Below are 17525 nucleotides of genomic sequence, written 5' to 3' on the forward strand. Positions count from 1 at the left end.
TCCAGCCCCAGGGCAAACAGCTAGAGAAGCCTGCAAAGTCACTCACGCTTGATGCAGATCCTCACAGCAAGAAGGGTCGTTTCCTCCCCCATGGGAGCCCTTCCCCAGTGTGAATTCACATTCCAGCCACTGTAGGCCTGGCCTTTACCAACTCAAGAGGCACTGCAGTAGCCATCAGACGAAAATGTGACATCACAGATCCTCATAGCCTTGAGGATATGACAAACAAGACCAACTGAGAGAAACAGACCCACTTCCGTTCCTCCTGGAGCGCGCCGGCTGGCCCACCTGATGCTTTCCAGGGCGTTCCTTATCTGCTGTTGCTCAATGTCATAGAGTTTCACCTGGAAGCCTCCACTGGCAAACAGCATGGCCCAGCTTCGCCCAATGACTCCACTAAAGGGAGATAAAAGAAAGGATTCGAGTTAATTTAATAATCGAATGACTTTTCATTCCTAACCCAGAATGAGTTTTTTTTTTAATTACACGGTATCCTATTCTTAAAATATTTAATACATATCTTAAAAGTACACATTTTAGCCAGGCACAGAAAGACAAATATCACATGTTCTCACTCATGTGAAAGTTAAAAACGTTGATCTGATGAAGGTGGAGAATAAAATGATGGTTAACAGAGGCTGGATGGGGGTGGGAGAGGGAGGAAGAGAGGTTGGTGAATGGGTGCAAACATACAGTTAATAGAAAAAGTAAGTTCTAGAGCTTTATAGCACCCTAGGGTAACTAGAGTTAACAACAATGTGTTGTATATTTCAGAACAGCTAGAAGATTTGAAATGTTCCCAGCACAAAGAAATGATAAATGTTAAAGGTGATGGGTGTGCTAAATACCCTGACTTGATCATTACACATTCCATGCATGTAACAAAATATCACAGGTACCCCATAAGTATGTAGGAATATTATGTATGAATTTTTTAAGTACACATTTTGATAACATTATTTATTTTAAATGTTAACTGTTTCCACCCAGGAGCTCCTGAGCCCTCAACTCCAGTGCTGGTATTCACATTCCACATGGAGCCCTGCAGCATCTCAGGTATTTATCACGTACTCACATGCTGAAACAAAACATTACAGTCAGGAGGTAGCAGGGTACCATGGAGACACAAGACCCGTTAGTGAACTTCCATTTGACCATGTCTTAGGCAAGTCACTTAATTAACTTAAAAGAACAGAGAGAGCATCTGCCCTGTCCTCCCCAATAATTACTGCCACTGCCACTGCCACCCACATTTCAGCATGGATTAGGTGCCAGACACCATTAAACATACCACAGGTCTTACTTATGTTAATCTTTACAACTCTACAAGGTAGGTGTTATTAGTATTTCCATTTTATATGTAGGGAAACTGAGGCATGGAGGAATTAAGCCTACATAAGTGATAAACTGAGGCTTGGAGGAATTAAGTCCACAAGAGTGATAAGTAATGGATCTATGAGATGAAGCCAAGCAATCTGACTCCTGAGTCCTTCCTCTTAACCACTACACTCCAACTGCTGTTTCAGACTTCCTGAAAAATGAAAAATAAAAAGTCATAAAGAGTTCACATGGGGTTGTTCAAAAAGTGAAAAACAAATGTACAGAACACATCTAGAGTCCAAGTCTTGGTTTCTAATACTATTCTCCAATAATAGGAAGCAGGACTCCTTGGAGAAATGGCTAATTTGAAGACAGAGCCAGAAAATATACAAGATGAGCCTGGAGCAGTTTGTAGCACCAAAAAGAAAAAGAAAGTATTAAAAAAAAAAATGCATCAATGGGGCATGTCAAAGGGATGGGGGCCTACTATAGGAGCTCCCAATGGCCAAAACTGGAACTTGAGCTACAAAATTAATATGGCAATACTGGATTATAACACAAAGTATACCACAAATAAATGCTTGAATAAATGAAGAAGAAGCCAAATCTCCCTCGCAGAAAAATGCCAAATAATTTGTGTAGGTACTCCCCCTGAGGGAGGTAGGGCATCACCCCCACTTCCGTGTGCAGAGTGACCTCCTTCCAAAAAGCACAGTATAGAAGAGGGAAAAGTTAGAGTCACCACGCAGTGGAGAAACCTGACAAACCCTACCTCAGCCAGGTGTCCAAAGTCAACATCAACAGTGGTAACTCACATTGAGAGTATGCACTCTTGATATAAGACAAAGTGAAAACGATGCTTTATCCCTGTGGTCTTCCTCCCCAAAACCCATAGCACTATTCTCATCATGAGAAAAGCATCAGACAAATCCTAACAGAGGGACATTCTACAAACTACCTGACTGGTGCTCCTTAAAACTGTTAGGGTCATGAAAAACAAGGGAAGTCTGAGTAACTATCACAGTCTAGATGAGTCAAAAGAGAAATGACTATTGTAATTTGGTATCCTGGAGGGGATCCTGGGACAGAAATAAGACATTAGGTAAAAACTAAGGAAATCTGAATAAAATATGAATGTTGTTAAATAATAATGTGTTGGTCATGAAATAGCCAATATTATTAAAATTATTAATAAACAATGTTAATAATAATGTATTGGTTCATTAATTGTTACAAATACACCATACTAATGTAAGATGTTAATAATAGGGGAAATTTGGTGAGATGACATATGAAAACTCTCTATACTATCTCCACAATTTTTCTGTAAATGTAAAAATTGTCTAAAAAAATAAAGGTTTTTTTTAATGAAAGCATGTAACAACAGTTCCATTCCTAGGTATGTACCCAACAGAAATGAAAACATGTCCACAAAAAAACTTGTACACCAACGATTATAGCAGCATTATTCATAACAGCTAAATGCAACAGATAAAATGTGGCACACCCATACAACAGAGCTATTCAGCCACAAAAAGGAACGAAATGCTGATACATGCCACATGGATGAATGTTGACAACATCATGCTAAGTGGAAGAAGCCAGTCACAAAGGTTCACATATTGCATGATTCCATTTATAAAATGTCCAGAATAGACATATCCATAGAGATAGGAAGTAGATTTGTGGTTGCCCAGGGCTAGGGGAGGAAGGAATGAAAAGCGATAGCTAGTGGGTCCAAGGTTTGGGATGATGAGCATGTTGTAAAATTGATTGTGGTGATGGATGCACAACCTTGTGGATATACTAAAACCACTGAATTGTACACTTTAAATGGGTGAATTACAGCTCAGTATTGCTGTTATTAAAAATAAATGTTTGTAAACATGCCTCGACAACCAACTCCTGCCATAAAAATGTAAAGCAATAATACTTAAATTTTCATAAGAGTGGATGGAGCCAGTAAATAATAATAATTAATAATAATAATACTTAAATTTAGTTGAGTAGAAGGGCGAGGGGGAAACAAATGTCACATTTGGCATAATGTAGGGAGTTGCCTTAAGGTGTGAATACAAAGAACAGCTATCTATGTTCAGAGTCTTAGGCTTTTAAGAATATACACTAACTCAGCCTTAAAAAGAAACGACACATGCCACAACACAGATGAACCTTGAGCACATTTTGCCAAATGAAATAAGCCAGTCACAAAATGACAAATGCCCTATGATTCCACTTACCTGAGGTAGCCATAGAGACAGAAAGCTAGAAGGGTGGATGCCAGGGGCTGGGGCTGGGGGAAATGAGCAGCTGTTGTTCAATGGGTACAGAGTTTTAATTCTGCAAGATGAAAAAGTTCTGGAGATTGATTGCACAACAATGGGAACATACTTAACACTACTGAACTGTACACTAAGAACTGTTAAAATGGCAAGTTGGGCCGGGCGCAGCGGCTCACGCCTGTAATCCCAGCACTTTTGGAGGCTGAGGCAGGTGGATCACTTGAGGTCAGGAGATCAAGACCAGCCTGGCCAACATGGGGAAACCCCATCTCTACTAAAAATACAAAAATTAGCCAGGTATGGTGGTGGGCACCTGTAATCCCAGCTACTCGGGAGGCCGAGGCAGGACAATCGCTTGAACCGGTGGGGAGGAGGTTGTGGTGAGCCAAGATGGCACCACTTCACTCCAGCCTGGGTGAAAGAGCAAAACTCCATCTCAAAAAAAAAAAAAAAAAAAAGGCAAATTGTATGTTATGTCTATTTTACTATGGCTAAATGTGGCTTAAAAGTTTAAAAAATATTTTTTAAAAAAATGAACACTAACTTACCCTGCAAAAGGATGATTCTGAGTTGGGACAAGGCTTACCTACCCCACCAGAAGGCAACTGGGCACTTTCTCACTAGCCTAGAGAAAATATGTATTTGTAACATTTCAATCTCAGTTTCCCTGGCCATTCTTCAAGCCTCAGCACCTGGCTTTGTTCTCCTGGGGACTGCATATCAAAAGATAATCTCTTTTTTTTTTTTTTTTTGAGACGGAGTCTCGCTCTGTTGCCCAGGCTGGAGTGCAGTGGCGCGATCTCGGCTCACTGCAAGCTCCGCCTCCCAGGTTCACACCATTCTCCTGCCTCAGCCTCCCAAGTAGCTGGCACTACAGGTGCCCACCACCACGCCTGGCTAATTTTTTGTATTTTTTAGTAGAAACAGGGTTTCACCGTGTTAGCCATGATGTTCTCAATCTCCTGACCTTGTGATCCGCCCGCCTTGGCCTCCAAAAGTGCTAGGATTACAGGCATCAGCCACCGTTCCCCAGCCAAAAGACAATCTTGAACAGGCCTGGCTCACACCTGTAATCCCAGGACTTTGGGAGGCTGAGGCGGAAGGATAATTAGAACCCAGAAGTTCAAGAAGAGCCTGGGCAACAGAGGGAAACTGCATCTCTACAAAAAAATTTTAAATTAGCTGGGTGTAGTGGCACATGCCTGTGGTCCCAGCTACTCAGGAGGCTGAGGCAGGAGGATCACTTGAGCCGAGGAGTTCAAGGATGCAGTATGCAGTGAGCTACGATCGTGCCACTGTACTCCAGCCTCAGACAGAGCAAGACGCTGTTTACAAAAGAAGGTAATCTTGCTCTACCCAAAGCCAATTGTCTCAATAGAGTCTTTACCCCCAGGACAAAACCCCGAAAAAAATTCTACCTCTGGCACCCACCTTATATGGGCATGCAAGCCTGGGAGTGGATGGAGAGACAGGAGCAGATGACAAATGCAGTACAGGCCAAGTGGGCCTTATTCAAAATGCTTGGGCCCAGTATTTCAGATTGCAAATTGTTTTTGGATTTTGAAATCTTTGTGGCCGGGTGCAGTGGCTCACACCTGTAACCCCAGCACTTTGGGAGACCGAGGCGGGTGGATCATCTGAGGTCAGGAATTCGAGACCAGCCTGGCCAAAACGGTGAAACTCTGTATCTACTAAAAATACAAAAATTAGCCGGGAGTGGTGGCACACGCCAGTAATCCCAGCTACTCAGCAGGCTGAGGCAGGAGAATCGCTTGAACTTGGGAGGCAGAAGTTGCAGTGACCCGAGATTGCACCACTGCACTCCAGCCTGGGCAACAAGAGCAAAACTGTGTCTCAAAAAAAAAAAAAAAAAAAAAAAAGTAAATTTTGCATAGTGAAGTTTAAAATAAAAAACAATGTTAGTGGCCGGGTGCGGTGGCTCATGCCTATAATCCCAGCACTTTGGGAGACCAAGGCGGGTGGATCACGAGGTCAGGAGATCAAGACCAACCTGGCTAACATGGTGAAACCCCATCTCTACTAAAAACACAAAAAATTAGCTGGGCGTGGTGGCGGGCACCTGTAGTCCCAGCTACTCGGGAGGCTGAGGCAGGAGAACGGCGTGAACCCGGGAGGCGGAGCTTGCAGTGAGCCGAGATCCCACCACTGCACTCCAGCCTGGGCAACAGAGAAGACTCCGTCTCAACAACAACAACAAAAAAAAGCAATGCCAGTGAGCAGTATGAATTTATTTGTTCAACAGGATAAACTCTATGCACCAGGAACTCAGGAACTAGCACTCACCTTCATATTTCTGGCATGTTGTAGAGGCTCAATAAATGTGAAAAAGCCATGGTTATCAAGTGAAAAATACGAGATAACAGTCAGCTGGCTCTGTCCACGGAGTTAATTGGAAGGCAATGATGACTCACTGAGGAAATATGTAAAGGGCACCTACCATGTGCAGGCACTGCCCAGCTCCTGACCCCAAGGAGCTCATAGTAGGTAGGCAGCCAACAAACTAAGTAAGCAAAAGCACTAGGGAGAAAGAAAGCAGGGGAGCAGGGACTGAGAGGCAGAGAAATGTTAAAAGCACCACCAGGGACTGTCTCACTGGGAAGGTGACATTTTAGCAAAGGAGGTAAGGGGCCAAGCCATGAGTGTATTTATGTGACAAGTGTTCCTGACAGAGTCTGTTTGCCCAGCTGATCCAGATCAACAAGGCTGGTGCTCTGCTGGAGAGGCAGTGGGGGGAGAGGAAGGAGGGGACAATGAGGTCAAAGGGAAGGAGAGAACGGTGAGCCCATTTCATGGCACCTCAGAAGCAATGGAGGGATTTTGGTTTTTACTGAGTGAGATAGTTGGCTAATAGAAGGTTTTAGACAAAAGATATCATCTGACTTCTGTTTTTAAAGGGACATTCTAGTTGTCTTACTAAGAATATACTGCAGAAGGGCAAAGATGGAAGTTAGGAGACCAGTTGGGTGTCAGGAGGCTGGTGCCCGATGTGATGGGAGGTGGGACCAGGACGGAGGCAGAGGGGGTGCTGGAAAGTGGTCAGCTGAGAAATGAATATGCAATAGTTTCGCAGTACAGCCAAGAAGAATTGCTGGTGAGTTGCATGTGGGTATGATAAAAAGAAAAATGGAGGACAGTGCCAGGTTTCTTTTGGACAAGGAAGGATGGAGATGTCATTAACTCTGCTGGGAAAGACTAGCAACGGAGCAGATGTTAGGAGGGAAGATCAGTTCAAAACGGGATGTTTTCAGTGAGAAATGCTAAGGGATGGGTCTAGCAAATCACTGGCTGTAAGTATCCAGGTTCAGAGCCAAGGGCTGGGCTGGGATATTAATTTGGGATTTACTGTAGAGATGTGGTATTTAAAAGTGTGTGACTGGGTGAGATCTCTAAGAAAGTGAATATCGATAAAGAAGTCCAAGGATTCAGCCTTGGGACACTCCAACTTTAATGGGGAAGAATATGGGGACAAAAGGTAGTGCCAGTGAGGTGGGAGGGGGGTGTGGTCAGGAAAGTGAAAGGAGCTGCCATCTGCATCAAACGCTGCTGATGAATACTTGAACTGAGGATTGACCATTGGGTTTCGCAAGCTGAACGGGGGTGGGGACCATGACAAGAGCAGATTTGTGGGCTTGATGAAAGACTGCTCAGGGTAGGTTTAAGAGAAAATGAGCCTTTAGCCCTAACTACCAGTTTCAGGAGATGAAGGGATGGTGGAACATGATAAATGACACAACACGGGTTAGGCGCAGTGGCTCATGCCTGTAATCCCAGCACTTTAGGAGGCCGATGTAGGTACACGGCTTGCACCCAGGAGTTCAAGACCAGCCTGGGCAACATAGCAAGACCCCATCTTGGGAAGGGAAGGGGAGGGGAGGGGAGGGAAGGGATACATTCAGCAAAACCTAGAATATGGGAAATTTTACAGGGCAAATGACTCAAATTCTTCAGTAGATAAACTGCAAGAAAAATTTTACAAAACCAGAGAGGGATGAACAATCTATAGATTGAAAGAGCTAAGAATCTTATTGACTAAATATAACATGTGGGCCTTATTTAGACCCTAAATCAATCAAGCCAAGTATTTAAAAAATTAATCAGGGAACTCTTGAATATGGAAGAGATATTTAAAGATATTACATGAAGATATTAAAGAATTGTGTTAATGTTTTACACATGATGATGCTATTGTGGTTATATATTTTTAAAAGTCCATATATTTTAGATACTATACATGCTGACATATTTACAGACGAAATGACTCAATGCCTGGCATTTGCTTCAGAACAATCCAGAGAAGGGAGAATAACTGAAACCAGACTAGCCATGTGTTAATAATTGTTGAAGTTGAGGGGGTGGGGGAAGGTACCTTAAGGTTCATTGCACTGTTCTCTCAACTTTAACACAGTTTGAAATGTTTCCCTAATACAAAGTTAGGAGAAAGAATATGGATAGGAAGAAAGAAACTGGAGACAATACGGATACGTTTATTAAGTTTTGAGGAGCAATGTGGCAATTACCAGAAGGAAAAATGGGGTCAAGAGAGGGTGCTTTTCTGTTTGCAGGGAACAACTGTATGTTTGCTGGCTGCAGGGTCAGAACCCTGGGGAGGGGAAGCAATGATGCGGGAGGGAGCATGGCGCTTTGGTCTGGGGCTAATGCACCTGCCTCCATGGCTTGGGTCTTACCCTGATGCTGCTGTCGCTCAGGGAAAGGCAGCCCCCTAATCAAACAGGCAGCAAATCCTTGGAACCGCAAGTATCTGACCTGAGGGAGGGTAACCCATCGGCAGGGATTCTGGCATCAAATATCAGGTGATTGGACTGGGCCCCACTTCCCTTTCAGTCTTGAGATTGGCCCCTTCATTGCAGAGGACCAACAGCAGACCGCTGACCCCTGGGGACCAGCTGGTGTCCTTTCCCCCACCCCTTCATGCCCACACACTCAGTCACTGAATGATTGGACATTGATTGGACACCTGACCCAAAGCAGCCAATCAACTGGCTTAGGAGCACCCTATGACACCTGCAGCCTGGGATGCACAGAGCTGAGACCACTGGGTTTCCTCTCCTGAAAATTGGATCCGGGCCGGGTGCAGTGGCTCACGCCTGTAATCCCAGCACTTTGGGGGGCCGAGGTGGGTAGATAACGAGGTCAGGAGATACAGACCATCCTGTCTAACACGGTAAAACCCCGTCTCTACTAAAATATAAATAATTAGCCAGGCGTGGTGGCAGGGGCCTGTAGTCCCAGCTACTCGGGAGGCTGAGGCAGGAGAATCGCGTGAACTCGGGAGGCAGAGGTTGCAGTGAGCGGAGATCGCGCCACTGCACTCCAGCCTGGGCGAAAGAGCAAGACTCCGTCTCAAAAAAAAAAGAAAGAAAGAAAGAAAGAAAATTGGACCCAAAATACAGAAAAAAAATCAGTAAGAGGCACTATACTTGAAAGAGGATAACCTTACGGTTGGCAGTGATGTGCAAGATAAAGTCACAGGGAAGGAAAGAAAAGTGAGCAAGTACAAGGAGAGGGAATCTACAGAGCAAAGGAAGCTACAGAGGGGCCCAGGGACCAGATTGCACGGCCCCAGAGCTGGAAAATTCCCTGGTTTGGTTTCCCTCAGGTTTCTGTTTCAGGTTTCCCTCAGTATTGTTCCCCAATACTACCTTACATCAGGCCCAAGAATAATTAACTTCCTGTCCTGAGAGCTTGTGACATCTTATTGGCCTTTTTTCCAACCACTATATGCCTGGGGACCTCAAAATGGGAGCCAGCAATAGAGGTAATTCAATGCCCTTCCCACTGTGACTATTGTGACATGTCTTAAAGCTTCTGAATTCATGAATCTTAATGGGTACTACAAAAGGTGAATGCAGATGAACATTTATTCTGTTATACAGTAGCAAAGCAGCAGGGGAGAAAAGTGATATAATTGCTTCAATTCTGTCATTAATGTCACTTAATTTTGAATAAATTCACTTTAGATACATTTGAAAGTATCTTTCCAGCTACAGTTACTTATTTACTGGGTAAAAATTGAAGTAAAACTGTTCCTACACTCATGATCTAAGTCTACTATGGAAATTTTGCCAGAAAGAGCTATTAAGTAACTCCTGCGAAGCGCACATTTAGCGTCTAAGCTGACACAAAAGGCAAGGAGGGTATCCTAGGGTTTGCTGTGTATGTGTGCGAAAATTAGCAGGAAAATACCTAGAATAGCACTTCAAAAAAAATTCATGCCTCAGAAAGTTTCTTATAAAAAATGCACAGGCCAGGTGTAGTGGCTCATGCCTGCAATCTCAGCACTTTGGGAGGCCAGGGTGGGCGGATCACTTGAGGCCAGGAGTTCGAGACCAGCCTGGCCAACATGGAGAAACCCTGTCTCTACTAAAAACATGAAAATTAGCCAGGAATGGTGGTTCGTGCCTGTAGTCCCAGACACTTGGGAGGCTGAGGCAGGAGAATTGCTTGAATCCAGAAGGCAGAGGTTGCAGTGAGCTGAGATGGTGCCACTGCACTTCAGCCTGAGCCTGACAGAGCAAGAATCCGTCTCAAAAAAAAAAAAAAAAAGTACAATCACCACAAACAAAATTTTGGAATTAAAAAAAAATGAAGGAGACGCTAGTTTACAGGTTACCTTTCTTTCTTGCCTTTCTAGTTTATGGGATGTTTTTCTTGATATAAAACAACGTCCTACCAAGCCCTTCACAGGGCACATCAGTTAAAAAATAAGCAGTCTCTGTTACAAATGCTCAAATATCTGTCTACTGGGACCAGGCATGGTGGATACAAATGGCAACAATACAGTTTCTACCCTTAGGGGAAAGGCCCAGAAGCAGAACTTTTCCTGGAGGAGACAGTCCCTGAGCTTGATCCTGAAAGAGTGTGCCCCCTAAAAAGCAGGACAGGAGAAAGGGCCTGCCTTGTACCAGGAACATTTTGTGTTCCTATTCTAAACAAGCTCAAGGGCTACAAGCTGAATCTTTTTTTTTTTTTTTTTTTTCTTTTTTTTTTTTTTGAGACGGAGTCTCACTCTTTCACCCAGGCTGGAGTGCAGTGGCGCGATCTCGGCTCACTGCAAGCTCCGCCTCCCGGGTTCACGCCATTCTCCTGCCTCAGCCTCTCCGAGTAGCTGGGACTACAGGTGCCCGCCACCACGCCCGGCTAATTTTTTGTATTTTTAGTAGAGACGGGGTTTCACCGTGGTCTCGATCTCCTGACCTCGTGATCCGCCCGCCTCGACCTCCCAAAGTGCTGGGATTAGAAGCGTGAGCCACCGCGCCCGGCCTTACAAGCTGAATCTTGTAGTGTGTATACAAATACAGAACTCGTGTTTTAGCGATTTAGAAACACAGTGTTTTATAAAGGTAAGGCTAACAAAATGAAAGCCTTAGAACACTACTCCAATGCAAATTTATCTTCATGATACCCATTTCTACTGCTTTTTTTTTTTTTTTTTTTTTTTTTGAGACAGAGTCTCACTCTGTCCCCCAGCTGGAGTGCAGTGGTGTGATCTTGGCTCACTGAAACCTCCGCCTCCTAAGTTCAAGCGATTATCCTGCCTCAGCCTCCTGAGTAGCTGGGATTACAGGCATGCACCACCATGCCCGGCTAATTTTTGTATTTTTAGTAGAGACGGGATCTTGCCATGTTGGCCAGGCTGGTCTCGAACCCCTGACCTCAGGTGATCCACCCTCCTAGGCCTCCCAAAGTGCTGGGATTACAGGCATGAGCCACCATGCCCCAACTTCTACTCCCATTTTTAAAAGTTATCACTACCAGATTTTCCTGCAGCCCTAGGCCCAAAAGCGTTTCTCTCATCCTCTTTCAAGCCCTCTCCATTCTGAAGGGACTTGCCCTGGATGTTTATAGGACAGCTAAGCGGCCCTAAGGAAGAGTGCACTTTGGGAAAAGATCAGCGGAAAAGAATTAAGGGGGACTGTATTCCTAGCAGGTACTTTCAAGACGAAATCTACGAACTTATAAGGAAAGCTGAAAACACAATGTGCTCCTGAAATTGAAATATGTATATGTTGGTCTGTTGAAACCTAAGAAACTGAATCAGGTTTTGGCAAATTAATTTACATTCCCCAAGCCCTATTTGTTGAGTGGGTGTTCCTTGGAATCATCTGTGGGGCCAGGAAAGAAATAGAGGGAAGAGAAAGAAGGGGGGTAAGGAGGAAGGGAAGAAACCAGCACTGTCCCAGAGGCAGAGCTGGGTGTGTGCTGAAGTGCTGAGGGTGGGGGAAAGATGGACTTTCACACCAGAAAACAAAGAAACAAGCAGAGGCCCCAGAGAATTATGTGGTCCTTAAAGTTTGGCAGCCTTTCTCTAATTCCTTATCAACATCCCTCAAAGAATCAGAAGTAAACTGTCAACTGCAGCTCCTCCTCAGTAGACTGAGCCACCCACAGCCAAATAACTGCACAGTCAACTAAAACTTTACTTCACATGTATCAGATGCATGCATAACACTACCCCAAGGCATGATGGAGCTATACAAGACCAGGCAAGGTGGCTCACATCTGTAATCCCAACACTTTGGGAGGCCAAAGCGCTTGCACCCAGGAGTTCAAGACCAGCCAGGGCAAGATGGTGAGACCCCATCTCTACCTAAAAATTTTAAAAATCAGCCAGGTGTGGTGACACATGCCTGCTTTGGGGGGATGGCTTGAGCCTGGAAGGTTGAGATCCACCATGATGGTGCCACTGCACTCCAGCCTGGGCGACAGAGCGAGAGAGACCCTATCCTATTAAAATTGTGTGTGTGCGCGCACGCGCGTGCGTGTAGAAAACTGGGTATATGTGTGTATATATATGTATATATATGTGTGTATATATATGTATATATATGTGTGTATATATATATACCACACTCTGGTAACTATTAATAAAATGCAAGACAGAGGTAACTACCACCACTGGTACAAAGTGCACTTTTTTTTTTTTCCAGACAGAGTTTCGCTCTTATTGCCCAGGCTGGAGTGCAATGGCACCATCTCGGCTCACCGCAACCTCCACCTCCCGGGTTCAAGGGATTCTCCTGCCTCAGCCGAGTAGCTGGGACTACAGGCATGCGCCACCACGGCCGGCTAATTTTGTATTTTTAGTAGAGACGGAGTTTCTGCATATTGGTCAGGCTGGTCTCGAACTCTCGACTTCAGATGATCCGCCCGCCTCGGCCTCCCAACGTGCTGGGATTACAGGCGTGAGCCAGCGCGCGCGGCCCAAAGTGCGCTTTTTAATATGCCTTCACTATTCAACCACGGGCACCCATGGGCCAGAAAGAACAAAGGCACAGTTAACTCCACTGCTCTGGAGAAAAGAAAGCTGACAACAAGAAATCTGATGCCTTCCTTCAATGGGAAGGAAACACCCTGACATTGGAAGTGGTCTCCACACCGGGGAGACTGTACACTGATGGGGGGCGGAGTCGGGGGCAGGCCAACACCTCAACAGCAGTCACCAAAAAGGTGCTTTTAACTATCAATAGCATGTATTAACATGTTTATAGATTGCTGTTAACAGCTGGCCAAAGAAAGGTACACACAAATGCCCCTTTTAAAAAAATAAAATAGCAAGGATTGTAAACGTAGGGGGTAGGGGGCGGGTTGGGGGAAGCACACACTAAAAATCAATTTGGGCAGAATTTAAGCTGTTAAATGGACACACTTAGCAAACTCTCTGGGCTCCATCGCCCCCCACCTTCCCTCTGGAAACATCGCCTCTCCCAGGAATTAGGACTGCCTGTATGTTCGCCTAACACCTGCTGCGGCCTCCAGCGACATCGTCGCCGACAGGACTGCGCTGGCACCCTCCCTGCTGGGCTAGTCCTGTCTCCGTCACTAAACGCCTGTGACCTTAGGTAAACTGCTTAGTCTCAGTATTCTCATTCGTAAAATGGGGATGAGAACACAGTCGTCGCAGGATCGCAGCCAGAATTCGTTTCGTTCAACGCGGTGCCTGGCACTTCTATGTGGACCTGCGGGCAGACGCGGCGACATTCAACAGAGTCCAGGAACCGCAGGCCCCGCGGCCTGCGCGGTCAGCCTCGGAACCTCCTGCAACGCCGGCTCCCGGGAAGCAGACCCACCTCCGCGGGGCGCCTCCACCTGCCAAGCCCCTCCAGCCGCGCCGCTCCCCGAGCCTCCCAGAGCCGTTGGGGCCGCAGGGCGCAGGGCTTCGCAGGACCGGAGGCCGGGGGGGGGGGGGACAGCGACCCAGCGCCCCCCACGAGGGCCCCACGCGCGGGCACCACGTCCCCGGCGTCTCCCCGGGCTCCAGGGGCAGCAGCGCGGCTCGGAGCCCTTTACCTGCCAACGATCACCACGCAGCCGGCCGCGGAGGACTCCATGGTTGGGCCGGGGACGCGGCGCCGCGAACGCTGGGACCAGGCGCCGGCGGAGCTGCGAGCTCTGGGCTCCGGGGAGGGCGGGTCCCGCGCCCATTGGCTGAGCGCGCGGACCGGGAGGGCGGGGAGGGCCGCTTGGTCCCGGAGTGGGGTGCGCGCCGCCGGCCGAGACACCCGGAGACACCCCGCGCGCCGACCCTCGTGGGCAGGGGCAGGACCAGCGCGGGGGCACGTCGGGGGCGGGGGGAAGCGGGAAGACCACGAGCTTGTGACTGTTGGCATTCACGGTGAAGGCCGTGTCTATAGGAGGGGACACGGCCAGGCTGGCACGGGCGCTAGCGCTAAAGCACCCTAGAGAAACTGTCAGAGAATGTCCCCTTTGCTAATTCGTCTCTGAAAGACGCCTGCCGCTGCCGCCAACTGCGAACTGGGCGCAAGGACTGCGACGGCACCCGATGCGTTCATCTGCGCGACGGAAGGACACGTCTGAATTCCGCCACGGAGCACACTCTGCACTCGGTTTGTATATCAGAAGAAGGAAATGCCCTCGTGCCCTGACTCCCGATCCCGGAACAGACCAAGAGGAAGGGGCATCACACATTGCCTGACAGTGGTGTGCGTCCACATAGCACAAGCTGAACGGGAAATGACACGGTCATTAGACAGAGGAGACGGTACTCAAGCTGGAACCGCAGCCAACACTGAGACGATAAAAGGAGGTCTTCCTTTGTTTCCCCTGAGTCAGGAACATGGAAAGAGAAACCCCAGGGAAGGAGTTAGGTTTTTGTTTTGTTTTGTTTTGTTTTTTTAAAGAACAGTTTCACAAATTATCGATAAATATTTGTAAAGTATTCAACCTCAGGAGAAATGAAAAGTAACACAAGGAAGATAAGTCATCTCTCACTCATCAGATTGGCTAAGTCACATAGATTGATTATATTCCCATATCTGTAATGGAGTGTTTCGGACATGCTAAGTTCGAAACCTCATGTCTAAGCCTCAGGTCTTCCCTAAATCTTCCCTCATTCCCCCAGTCCTGGAGTAGTGCCACTTCTTGACATTGCTGTGACCTCCCCATTCACTCTTGCTACTTTCCAGGCCTCACACACCTATTGATAGTGAGCTGATCCTCCATATGAAATTCTCCATGTTGAAAGGTCCAGTGTGGTTTCTGTTTTAAGCACTTTTGACTTCTATAAATGTTAAAAACTGGTGTATTTTATGAGTTGATTCTAATGGAACCCAGGTAGTCTGAAAATATACATGAGTTTATAACTAGGTTTCATGTGAGTGACAAAAGTTTCAATGAGTATTCTCTGGCATATTTTCTTTTCTTTTTAAAAAATTAACTTGATTTTAATATACCTTGGTCATATTTTCTGAGATTCTGTTTAGTCCTTGAAAGTTGAATTTGTGTAGCATGAGACTATGCATGAAAGAAAAAGCCTGTGGTTCAGAAAAGGAAGACTTTAACCTGGAATAGTTAAAATTGAATCAAGTACATGAACACAAGTAGATTCTAACATAATTAGAAGTGGAATATTTTTAGGCAGAATGAGTTTGCACAGCCAAAATCCCCCTATTATAAATATTGCACATATAGGGCCAAGCGTGGTGGCTCACACCAGTAATCCCACAACTTTAGGAGGCCGAGACGGGGGGAATCACGAGGTCAGGAGATCGAGACCAACGTGGCTAAAATGGTGAAACCCCGTCTTTACTAAAAACACAAAAAATTAGCCAGGCGTGGTGGTGTGTCCGGAATTTATTCCTTCTGGTGGGTTCTTGGTCTCGCTGACTTGAAGACTGAAGAATAAGGCCGCGGACCTCGCGGTGAGTGTTAAAGCTCTTAAAGGCGGTGCGTCTGGAGTTTGTTCCTTCCAGTGGGTTCATGGTCTCGCTGACTTCTGGAGTGAAGCCTCAGACCCTCACCGGGAGTGTTACAGCTCTTAAAGGTGGTGCAGACCCAAAGAGTGAGCAGCAGAAAGATTTATTATGAAGGGTAAAAGAACAAAGTTTACACAGAATAGAAAGGGACCCAAGCAGTTTGCCAGGGCTGGCTGGCGTGGCCCCCTTTTATTCCCTTATCTGTCCCCACCCACATCCTGCTGATTGGTCCATTTTACAGAGTGCAGATTAGTCCATTTACAATCCTCTAGCTAGACGCAGAGGGCTGATTGGTGCATTTACAATCCTCTAGCTAGACAGAAAAGTTCTCTAAGTCCCCACCCCACCCAAAAGCCCTGCTGGCTTCACCTCTCAGTGGCAGGCGCCTGTAGTCCCAGCTACTTGGGAGGCTGAGGCATGAACCCGGGAGGCGGAGCTTGCAGTGAGCAGAGACCAGGCCACTGCACTCCAGCCTGGGCGACAGAGCGAGACTCCATCTCAAATAAATAAATAAATAAATAAATAAATATTGCACATATAACCAAGTATTCAGCTGCTGCAGTTGGGCCAGATGATGGTAAAATTAAACAGGACAGACTTCAGAGGCTGAATTTCTTATGTTTTTCCACTGTTTCATAAAGTCAGGTAAGATTAATTTCTGCACTCCTTTAGTAGCTCAATATTACCACCAAGAGAAGACAAATAGGCCAAAGTTGCCAGCTTTTAAGAACTCACAGCTTGAATGCCAACACTTCAAATTGGAAATGTTCTTAGGTAACCATATGACACGAGAATCACAAGTAACTCCAGAAACCACTCTTACTGAGATATAGTCTCACGACAAAAAGGACTATAAAGAAAATCTTGAACTTCACTTGGTTTTATTTTTCAAACCAATACAGGTATTACTATTTTTTACTTTTTTTTTTTTGTATTTCAGTTAGGCCAAAAATAAATTTGATTTTGTTTGGCACCAAGATTTCACCATAAGAGAACATAACGTCTAATGATATAAACAAAGTTTGAAGAGAAACACAATGATGTTAGAATTGAATCAAAAATATTCATATGAGCTGACACTTAAAAAAAAAAAAAAAAGGAGCACAGTGGCTCCCACCTGTAATAATCCCAGCACTTTGGGAGGCCAAGGTGGGAGGATGGCTAGAAGCCAGGAGTTTGAGACCAGCCTAGGCAACATAGCAAGATCCCATTTCTACAAATAAAAATTTGGGGGCTGGGCAAAATGGTTTATGCCTGTAATTCCAGCACTTTGGGAGGCCGAGGCGGGTGGATACCTGAGGCTAGGAGTTCAAGACCAGCCTGACCAACATGGCAAAACCCCATCTCTAATCTGTGGGGAAAAGAAAGAGAGATCAGCCTGTTACTGTGTCTATATAGAAGGAAGTAGACATAAGAGACTCCATTTAGTTCTGTATTTGAGATGCTGTTAATCTGTGACCCTACCCCCAACCTTGTCCTTGCAAGAGACATGTGCTGTGGTGACTTAAGGTTAAAAGGATTTTGGGCGGTGCAGAATGTGCTTTGTTAAACAAGTGCCTAAAGGCTGCTTATGGTTAAAGGTCATCACCATTCTCTTAAATCTAGAGAAAAAGAAAAACATTTGTCTCCTGCCCGTCCCTGGGGCGATGGAACATCTCCAGGTAAAACC

The 17525-nt window shown here is 45.8% G+C and overlaps 1 protein-coding gene across 7 annotated transcripts in view; it reads right to left on the minus strand.

Annotated features, from left to right (window-relative positions):
- The window catches only part of CRYL1 (crystallin lambda 1), a 124195-nt gene extending 110133 nt beyond the window's left edge, over window positions 1-14062 (minus strand). Inside the window, exons 1-2 of one of the 7 annotated variants that reach the window (XM_058437791.1) lie at window positions 13932-14062; window positions 251-396 (exon numbers count right to left, since the gene is read on the minus strand). In XM_058437791.1, the coding sequence (XP_058293774.1) occupies window positions 251-396; window positions 13932-13972 (187 nt within the window). In that variant the 5' untranslated portion in view covers window positions 13973-14062. Of the gene's footprint in view, window positions 1-250; window positions 397-3560; window positions 4040-13931 lie in introns of those variants that run through there. The other 6 variants (XM_032150700.2, XM_058437789.1, XM_032150698.2 and 3 more) reach the window with 6 other exon arrangements.
- Window positions 14063-17525: the final 3463 nt, after the last annotated feature.

This window comes from Hylobates moloch, unplaced genomic scaffold (assembly GCF_009828535.3).
Source record: "Hylobates moloch isolate HMO894 unplaced genomic scaffold, HMol_V3 SCAFFOLD_4, whole genome shotgun sequence".
Classification (NCBI taxonomy): domain Eukaryota; kingdom Metazoa; phylum Chordata; class Mammalia; order Primates; family Hylobatidae; genus Hylobates; species Hylobates moloch.